This window comes from Amborella trichopoda, chromosome 1 (genome assembly GCF_054954075.1).
Source record: "Amborella trichopoda isolate Santa Cruz 75 chromosome 1, AtrichopodaSantaCruz75HAP2 v2.0, whole genome shotgun sequence".
Lineage (NCBI taxonomy): Eukaryota > Viridiplantae > Streptophyta > Magnoliopsida > Amborellales > Amborellaceae > Amborella > Amborella trichopoda.
The window spans coordinates 57870137-57880376 of NC_142336.1; the positions used below are offsets into that span (position 1 = coordinate 57870137).

At 37.0% G+C, this 10240-nt stretch overlaps 1 protein-coding gene across 2 annotated transcripts; it reads right to left on the reverse strand.

Annotated features, from left to right (window-relative positions):
- Nucleotides 1-724: 724 nt before the first annotated feature.
- On the reverse strand, nt 725-7465 carry LOC18440720 (protein ROLLING AND ERECT LEAF 2). 2 transcript variants are annotated; one of them, XM_020671436.2, is made up of 6 exons: nt 7058-7465; nt 5942-6036; nt 3780-5246; nt 3483-3694; nt 2972-3195; nt 725-1681 (listed from the first exon to the last, which is right to left on the reverse strand). In XM_020671436.2, exons 3-6 carry the CDS (start codon nt 5104-5106, stop codon nt 889-891), a joined length of 2556 nt encoding a protein of 851 aa, XP_020527095.1. In that variant the 5' UTR covers nt 5107-5246; nt 5942-6036; nt 7058-7465; the 3' UTR covers nt 725-888. The 2 variants fall into 2 exon arrangements, with proteins under 2 accessions (XP_020527095.1, XP_006850921.1); XM_006850858.4 differs by lacking the exons at nt 5942-6036; nt 7058-7465 and adding an exon at nt 5707-5825.
- Between the last annotated feature and the right edge of the window lie 2775 nt (nt 7466-10240).

Here is a 10240-nt window from a genome sequence, read left to right on the forward strand (position 1 = left end):
TATTTCTAGCACCAACAAAGAATCCTTTCTCATGATTTTTTACAATGTTTCGTAATTTTATTAATTAAAAGGGTTATTACAGGGCAATCAAACTAACAAAACATCCGGAAAAACTATAAAAAAAAAATAGAAAACTCCTTTCCTCACTTCTACAGTTGTATCACACACAAACTATTTTATGGAGCTTTATTATTGGAAAGAAAAAATATACAATAAGATTATTAGCTTTTAATACAAAGATGCTGTAATTACTGTGACTGTTGGATGTAAAAATGGTTCGAGGTGTGCCAAAGACCGAGTTTGAAGTCCCAAAAATCTTTTTTGAACTGTGTGACAACCAGGATTGTCAAAAGTTTATAGCCTTATTTGCTAGGGATAATTATGACCGCCATAAACCAAAAATAAATAATCTTCCAGTACACGATTCCTATTTGAAATTACCAGAGATCGAAGCATTAAAAAACCATGACATTCTTCAACTGTATCAACGGAGGCCTCTGTGTCTCTCAAGCAAACAGAAAAAACCACCTTAAATACAAGTTGAAAATCCCAAAGACCCAATTTTTTAAATGGAATTTGGGCCCATTTCTTTTATGATTTCTTCAAAAGAAAATAAAAGAATCAATGCATTCATAACCATCAACAAGGAGGGCATGCATCTCTGATTCTAGTAACCACCTTAGAATAGGCAGAGCCTGCAGCTCTCTCTATTCTAGTAACCATGTTAGAACAACCAGTGCATGCATTACTAAACTTGTTAGGACAACTAGTGCATGCATCTTGGTCACTTTCAGAAGGGTACAAATGAACAACCCCCACCCACCAAAACTAATTACACAAACAACGCCTCCTGCCAAATAATTACAAAAACAGTAACCCTTTCCATCTTCATGCACGCACCCTTCCTGACTCGTACAAGTGCTTTGCTTTTATAGCTTGCTTTTCGAGCTCTTCATAACCTTGCGCTGAGAGGCCCGAAAATTCAACCAAAGCCTCAAAAACCACTGAAAGACCTGAACACAAGGCACCAACTGTGTCCTCAGCTGTCTTTTCCATCAATTCTCTATGCCTCCTTTTCTCCTCGTCAAGTTGCACCCTAAAGCTCTCAATTCTTTCCATGCCAGATTCTGGCAATAGTGCACCTGCTTCCGGTAATGCATGGCCAGAATCTGGCAGACTAAACGTCAACTTCTCCATCCGCCGACTCTCAGACCTATATGCATTTCTAACCTTCATTTCGAGAGTATCTGCTCTCTTCTTCTGCTTTATCTCCTCAAATTGTTGCTCCGATAAGGTCCTCATGTTCTCCGAGCAAGCTTTTATGCTCCCAAGCACATGGGTTTCTTGGAGTTTCTCAAAAATATTGGCCCAATGCCTACAAATGCTAAATATTGGAGGGGCCCCATAGCGAAGGGGAGAGAACGGAATCTTTGAAGGCTCAGGGTCGAGACGTATGCACCTTAGTAGCCAGCCATTCAGTGCTTGTACATAGGCTCTTTGAGCAGAGACCCAGTTACTGAAACATGTTTGCCAGTTTTGAAGCTCGGATTCTAGCCTGTTGGTGACTCTACGGTGGGGCTCAGAGGAAACACTGGGGTTCACATGGTCAAGTTTCGATTCGGAGATGGCTCTCTTTTGGGCTTCGTGGCATTCTGCCATGACCTTCCACATCCTCGCCAATCTGTATTGTTATTAAAAATGAATAAATGATTAATAATAATGCAACATATATAGAAAAAATATGTGAATTTCACTAGCGTATACCACTTAGGATTTCAATTTTCTACTGATCTGGGTTGTTTGGGTCATATTGGCGAACTGGATCAACGTTATTGGCAATCCTTTTGTAAAAAATCTCAATTTTGTTATCAGCAGTTAATTAGTGACCAAAATGTCCAAAAAAAAAGAAAAAAGAAAAAAAGAATCTCATTTCTTTTTCATGTGGTTCATATTTGTATGGTTCTAACTTCCCGATAGCAGGGCATTTGAAATAAATATCATAAGGCCACGTGCTGAAAGTTATGGATCAATGAGAGTTTCAAAGGGCTAAAATAACATCTTCAGTCTATTTTGAACTAGTTCTTTGTGCCATCAAGGACCTATTAATGATGAAATAGCATGGCCTAGCTTAGGCCAGCTTTGATCGTATTTGACAAGAAAAGGAGTTAGAGAACAGATTTGATGAAGAACAAAAACAAACTTACCTACAATTTAGAGGATTTTCATAGAGTGATGCTTCAAGGGTACAATTGGAAAATAGGAATACATATGTTGTAAATTTCTTTGCATTTATGGAAAGATTACTTTGTAGGCATTGCTTGATCATTCCAGATTCAAGGGTGCTTTGCAATTCCTGAAACAGATAGAGGCAGTCTCTAAACTTTCCTAAAGTGGGAAGTACGGTCTTTTGAACATGTAATATATGAAGCAATTAAATAAGGCATCAGGTTATTCCTACGCAAAATATTCCATCTCACATACATGTGGATAAAAATTGGACACCTTGGTAACTGTTGAAATCCTCAATCATACAATAGGTCTTTACTCTCTGCAATTTGGTCACAGCTTCAACTCTCAACAAGTTTCCACATTTCACATAATCTCTTGTGATGGTGATCTCAGATACAAGAGATTGTTGCAGAATATATCCAATTCGCTCTATTTATGATCTAAAGATAAATTTGATGGGAGAAAAAAAAGAAGTTTCGTTTGGGAAATGGTAAAAAGCTGACAATTAATTATTGACGAACCTATCAAGAAGAAAAAGGAAAGAAGAAATTCCATGCGGTCGGTATCTTCTTCCATTATTGAAGCATATGAAAAATAAAGAAAACAAGAAAAAGACAGGTAAAATCCAAAAGGGGAACTCAATTAAATAAAAATAAAAAACAAGAAACAGACCGGTAAAATCCAAATGGGGATCTTAATGGGAATCTAGAAAGCTACTAGAAAACAAGTCTGAGAAAAGTACCCTTGTATTAGCTCTGTAAGTTGTGGCTCCAATTCCTCATCCCTCAAAGTCTGGATTCTCTTTGACACCGACTCAACTGACTGTATCGAAACTTTGATCCTTGTATGGAGGTCTCTTATTGCTGTTCTGGTCTTGTCCACTGCCCATGGATCATCGCCTTTTGCATCATGGTTTCTCAAGTGCATACACTTCTTTTCATACTTTATTCGTATGCGAGCACCCGACTGCAAAGAGAGGGAACAAAAGGCTAAAATCATTGACAATAATTACTTCAACTAGGATGTGACTCCTTTTCGCTGCTTCAGCTAAAATAGACAATCAGTATTCCCCACATTTATGCCATCAACCTGTTTAACGAATCCAGACACATACGCAAACAGAGAGAGAGAGAGAGAGAGAGAGAGAGAGAGAGAAGACAGTAACTGGAGAGTTTTGGAATATGGTACTTATAAATGTTTAAGTGATTCTCATGCAGTGGTTAATACTAGAGCTTGACTGAAATTAACCATACCTTGACTTCATCATATAGCTTCTTCTCCCATGCGTATAATCTGTCCAATGTGGATTGATGGCTCCCAGAAAGCATGCAAGACTCTTCAGAGAAATCACTACTACTATCATCCATGTCATCTCGGGAACTCGAAGAAGCTTGGAAAGTTCTTGAAGACGAAGAACGTGAAGAAGCTGATCGTATTAAAGCAATTGGATTCAACATCTTCATAGCTGCACCAATTAAAATCAATTGAGAGAGAGAGAGGCCAAATCTTGAACACATAAGAGAGAACTAATGATAAGTCGACAAACTCACCTAAAAGTTCATTTGCAGTTGCTGAGTACTGTGCTCGGCTGGCCTCCAGCATTGTAGAAACTTCATTAGCAGAATCACAAACTATAAGGAACTGATGCTCTATTTCTTTTACAAGCTCAGCCAAACATGTAGCTCTGTGGTTCAAAAAAGCTGTAAATTCAGGGACCCCCTCTGGGACTTCTTCATTAGCCACCTCTTCTTGTCCATCTCTCACCTCGACTTCCCCAGTGTTTTGCGCTTCTGATACTCCAACACTCTCAGTACCCTGAGATAAGAGACCTTTCATTTGATGTTCAGTTTCCACCTTTGGAGATGGCTCCTTAGGTGCTTCTTCAGGAAAAGATCCACCATCTTTTGAACCATTACTTCTCTCACTAACCTCTTCAGTTTTAGAAGCCATGTTATTCTCAGAAGAGAATGGTTTATCAGCAGTAGCTTCTTCTTCTCTTCTCTTACCAGCTGAAATCTCTTTCTCTTCTGCAACACCAACATTATCTCTTTCATCTTCTAATTCAGGAATCCCTTCTTCTTCCCTGACTTGTCTGAACCCCCTGGTTTCATCATCAAGCATTTGGGAATAAGAACTGTTCCGTGAAGGGTAGGATGACAAGTCCAATGAAGCGAACGGATCCCAGAAAAAGTCCCATGGAGAAGCTTGAGCTGGGGATTGTGATGGGTAGGGTTGATAACCCTCTCTGCTGTACGGGGAAGGGTAGTAATACGAATTCCGAGGAGAATTCATTGAAAAGAAACCTTCGATTCCTAGAGAGTAGGATTCGACTCTAGAAGTCTCTGGAGATTGAGGCCTCTCCTCCATAGAAACTGCTGAATTTCCTCCTCCTGATCTTAAGTAGTTCATAACAGGTGGAGTTCCATGATCGGGCTTTGATGGGGTAGGAGAAAATGAAAGAGGAGACTTCTTCACTGGTGTGAAGATGTGTATTGGAGATTCAAAGTGAATCTCGTGAATTGGTTCTGTCTCTAACTCCATTGTAACTGCTGAAGTTCCTCCTGATCTCATGTAATTCATGACAGGTGAAGCTCCATCGTATGGTTTTGATGGGGTCGAAGATAATGAGATCGGAGTCCCTTTCACTGGTGTGAAAATAGGTATTGGTGATCCAAAGAGAATCTCACGATTACTTTCTTTCTCTAGCTCTACGAAATTATTCAACGCATCTATAAGCCTTCTAATAGCTTGAACATACGCTATGTGACCAGTGGCAAAGAGAATTCTTTGCTCCACTGCTTCTTTGATAAATTTCTTTCTGTCCTTGCAGAGTTGTACGGTTTCCTCATCATCGACCTTTGAAGTGGAACAACCCATCTCTTGTTTTCCTTCTAAGAATTAGCCAAACCCAATTTGAAGCTAGAATAACACCAGGGAAATTGATAACTTTCCTCCAATTTCATAGGATTTTCCTTTGTTTTACTGGCAGATGCCAGGAACTCTCAAACTCTAATTCACTACAGAAAAACAAAAGTTTAGGCTTACCAGCACAAAAATTCATTGATAAATGACAAAATTTAACATGCAAGGTGCTATTTATTTTATACAAGTGCAAGGTGCAAAATTTCAACAGAAACAAGCTTCCACCATTGATTTCAGGCATTTAAATAACTGTGGTGAAAAAAAAAATGAAAACCAAGACAAAGATTTTTCTATACCTAACATAATTTATTCAAAATAATTATACATAAGAATGACGGAAAACAAAATAAATAAGACCCTGAGCCCACTGTTTTTCTGGGTGCAAGAGCTGAAATCAGGGATATATCACACCAAAAAGGGCATACACCATGAGAGCTTATTCCTAAAAGGAAACCATAACCACCCGGTATCAGATTCTAGTCACATTACATGACAAAAAAGAGAAGAATAATTAAAACAACAAATAGAACAATAACTAAAACATAACCACCCCACCAAATACACCATCAATAACAGGGAAACTTCCAAATTCCTGAAATTCCGGCCAAAACCACACCGGGGAACAATTAAAACTAGAAATCCTGTGCCGAAAATCAAACTCTCAAGAGTTAACAGTCATATGATTGCCTTATTTTGCTCTAAATAACATAGGGTGAAAGGATATATGTTTCCTTGATTACCAAGTCACACATAAAAAGGCTAAGACAAGTTAAGTGAGCAGATGACTAACCTTCAATTTGAAGCAGTTGGGTTACTTCTTTATACCTTTGCTCAGCAACTCCACAAAGCAAGAGACAAAACTTGACAACAGCCTCAGAAAAGCACCTATCATGACCAAAAGAAAGGAAAAGTAAAGATAAGGAAACGGTTATTCAAAAGACTAAATCTAGGGTTTTGAATATAAAGGACAATGAAATGCATAAGCCCTAGATGGGTTTGAAGAAGTCTAAGATGCATGAACATAACTAGCACATTTTACCAAAACAGAGTTTCAAAATTGTGAATTTTACCAAGAAAAAGGAAAGAAGGGGGTTTAAGGTGAAATAACCAGACCTAGTTTAGTTTGCAACAAGATTAAGTTTTTGGGAAGAAGAAGTTACTTGAATGGGAAAAAAGTGGTTTGCAAGATTTATATCATGGGTTGCGTTCATCTAAACACAATGTGAATTAAGCCAATGAAATGAAGTGATTTCCTCTGATAAATCTCTCCAAAAATGGTAACAAACTGGTAGTTGAGAATCAAGACAACGGAATAATGTTTCTGATAAGACATAAGTTTACAAGCAATGGAAAAGACCAAGGTTCCGAACCACCAGAAATGTTAAGAGTTGGACTAAAAAATCAGATACTTTTACGGATTTTTCCTGTAAATAGTCCCCAGAATTTACTAAAGACCTCTGGTGTAACTTCCAAAAAGGAAAGAAAATGGGGTTATATCTCAAAACAATGCAAAAGTTGGGCTAAGCCATACCAGTGAAAGTTTTACATAACCAAAAAAATAAGAAAATGTTACAAAATACTAAACTGTAGCAGCGAACTTTGCTAAAAAGAGAAGAAAATGAAATCACGAATAAATAAACAGAGCTATAAATTTTTATAAATGGAAGGTAATGGGAACCAAAAACAACTATTGAGTTGAGAAATGCAGAGGACTTAACGAGCTCCTCTCCTAAAACTTTTCGAATATGAGAACCAATGTGTTACAGAATAAACCAAAGTCGAGATTCTTGATAAGAAAAAAGCAACACGAAAATGGTGGTTTCGCACTGGTAAAAATTCCTACAAATGAAAAAAAAAGCATCATCTTAGAGCCTACAATGCAAAGGGAGAGAATGGCGAAGCATACCAGTAATGAAGAGGAAAACCCAGTTTTTGTTTACAGATAGACAGAGAAGAATTAGAGAGAGCTATAGTGCAAAATGAGAGAAGGAAGAAGCACCCTACTAACCCATAGAAAAACCCAGTTTTTGGTTCAGAGAGAGAGAGAGAGAGAGATTCGAAGAAGTTAGAGAAAGTATAGGGAGTTCGAGAGAGGTTTAGAGAGAGAGAGAGAGAGGGGGAGAGCGATATTGGAAGGAGTTACAGAGGGTACAGAGAGTTCGAAAGAGGTTTAGAGAGAGAGGGAAGGAAGTTAGAGAGAGAGGGTAGGAAGTTAGAGAGAGAGTTAGAGAGAGAGAGAGAGAGAGGGGAGAGACGTTGGAGCGTACAGGTGGTGTCGCAACGGTCAACTAGGAGGAGGGTGTATTTTGTCTCGGAAGACAAGTAGAAGCCGAGAATAGGAAAAAAAGGAGAGAGAGAGAAGAGAGAGAGGGAGAGATTTTATTTCTTTAGTTTTACGTAGAGAGATTATCTATTTGGTTTTAGAGAGAGAGAGATTTTATTTCTTTACTTTTAGAGAGAGATTTTATTTCTTCAGTTATAGAGAGAAAGAGGGAGAATTATTTATAATATTATATTATTATGAGTTTATGATAGTAAAAGACTCTCTGGCTATGTATTTAGACCCTTAAAGATTATCATTAAAATTGGTATTGATCTCTAAAAAAATTAAAAATTAATTTTTTTATAAATTATTTGAATCACCTATTATTTAGCCTTCGTTTTAAAAATATTGTGAGAAAATCTTTTGTAGGGAAAATCAAATTGGGAAAACCGAAAAAAGGGGAATTTTGTGAAGAAAGGAATACTTAAAATTTAAAAATATTATGAGAAAATCTTTTATAGGGAAAATCAAATGGGGAAATCCGAAAAGGAGGGAATTTTGTGAAGAAGGGAATAATTAAAAAAGCGAAAAAGAAGTCGGCGAAAAAGGAAAAGAGGAATCTCGCCTGTTAAAGTCTCGTTACCTGGCTTCTTACCATGCCCCACCCTAGAAACTAAATTTTAAATTTATTTTTTAAAAATTAAATGGCAAAAGTCGAATCTTGCCCATGCTTTCTGATATATTCATGCTTCTATCCCGAACTTTTAATTACGAAGGACAGGGCCAGTCTCATGAGTGAGACATTATAGGGACCAAATTAATGGCCAAACAACCAAATGTTTCTTTATAATGACAAATAATTGAATAGTGGCACATGAGAAACAATAAAATCCTCCAATTTAAAAAATGCTCGGTCGACTTAGAATCGTCCGGTCTATCAGTCGCACCATTTGGATTTTTCATATATAAAAAAAAAATGGTCCAAGCCTAAAAAGGAATCGGCGGTTTCATATAGTAAATGGCAATATGGACTACTGATTCATCGATTCGAACTAGTTTTTTGCTTGTTGATTATTTTTCCACACAATAAAACGGTAATTCAGACCGCCGATTCACCGATCCATACCGATTTTTGGGATGCCCAATCCGGGTCTATTTTTTAAATCGTTGATAAAATATTTTCACCAATGTTTATGAAATCGGACAGCTTGGTGTATTGAACTGAACCGGCTTGAGTGGTTATGTGTTGGATTGAGTGATTATATTGACAAAATAAATTATACAAATAAATAATAAAAAGGTATAAAAATTATTGACTTATGGCCCACTGGTTCCGGGCTGGCTCATGTAATTCTAAGTGCGGGTTGAAGGCTTAGACCGTTACCTTGTCGGTTTTGAGCCAACTCGAACAGCTCCAAACCTAATCTCTACTGGTGACAAGGCTCATGAATGTGCAGATCTTTGTACCAATTGTGCACGCTTTTACACATAAATTCATGAGCCTGTTAGAAGAGCTGCACTGGACTTTTTTTAAATACACAATTATAATGGGTTTCAATATACTTAAAAATCAGTATAAATATAGAAATGGACTCAAGACGTAGGCGGTTAGAGTGGTAGGTGCAGTAATATGACGTATTGAGTTTCATTTCTAATCCAAATAAATAATCATTTTTCCTCTGATACGCCAAAAAATATATATATATATATACAAGTACAATGCCATGTTAAAATTAATAGTAGTAGTGAAGTTGTAGTGCTGTACAAAATTGGGGCAATTCTTTTGAACGTATCCACTTCCTCTTTGCCAAACCATTGGCCAACAAATTTGATTTGTTGTAGTAGTTGTCTAAAAGTGTTATGGAGCACCTGAATTAACTCTCAAATCTTCCTTTTTAACATAATGTAGCACCACCTTGAGTGTGAACCTGTGGAAGACAGATGGGGATAATTCTGCCTCGGATGGACAAATATTGCACCTTATACCCAAGTTTTGTGTCTCTTTCAAAACCAGGAATCAGATGCCTACTTGGGCACTCCATGATTTGAGCTAATTGCTAATGCTAGAGTCGCATCACCTGTTGAAAAAATAATGCTAATCAAAGAAAAAATAATAAATCATATTGTAACATGAGAGTTGCTCAAGTCCAACACTGAATTTGTGTAATGTGCGGTTCTAAACAATCTTGAGTGATTCCCAATTTCGTGGCCATTTGAAGCCAAGATCCTTGGGGTAGGGTGGCAACAGGTCAGGCTAGATCCGCACCCGGACTAGAAAAATAAATTATAGGACTTGGACCTTATCAGACCGGAATTCGATGGACCCGGTTAGACCCAGACCCAGATTCAAATCGGATTGGACCCAACCCGAAAATTTAAAATATTTAAATTTAAAATATTTAAATATTATATTCAATATATATATATATATATATATATATATATATATATATATATATATATATATATATATATATATATATATATATATATATATATATATATATTAAATAGAGTAATGATCTTATAGAACCTTCCTCCACTCATGTGTGTAGGGCCCCAAAAGTTTATCATGAAATTTGGCACGGATATCTAAAAAAGTTATCACGTGGATATGAAATTTGATTATTTTAAACATCCATGCCAAATTTAATAGTGATCTATTGGAGTCCTATACATATAGGTAGGGGAAGGTCCTATAGGATCATTTTTCATTTAAATATTATAAGAATAATAACTCTCCCCCACCCATGTGTAGAGGACCACAAGTGATCACCATTAAAGTTTGTACGGATCTCTAAAAAAACTATCATATGATTAGGTGAT

What these genes read in the sequence shown, in the direction of transcription:
- LOC18440720 (XM_020671436.2), bottom strand. Translation starts at nt 5,106, where the DNA reads ATGGGTTGTTCCACTTCAAAGGTCGATGATGAGGAAACCGTACAACTC. An exon ending in AACTGCAAATGAACTTTTAG is followed by an intron (nt 3,695 to 3,779) that starts GTGAGTTTGTCG and finishes TAATTGGTGCAG; the next exon opens with CTATGAAGATGTTGAATCCA. An exon ending in CTTACAGAGCTAATACAAGG is followed by an intron (nt 1,682 to 2,971) that starts GTACTTTTCTCA and finishes ATAACAATACAG; the next exon opens with ATTGGCGAGGATGTGGAAGG.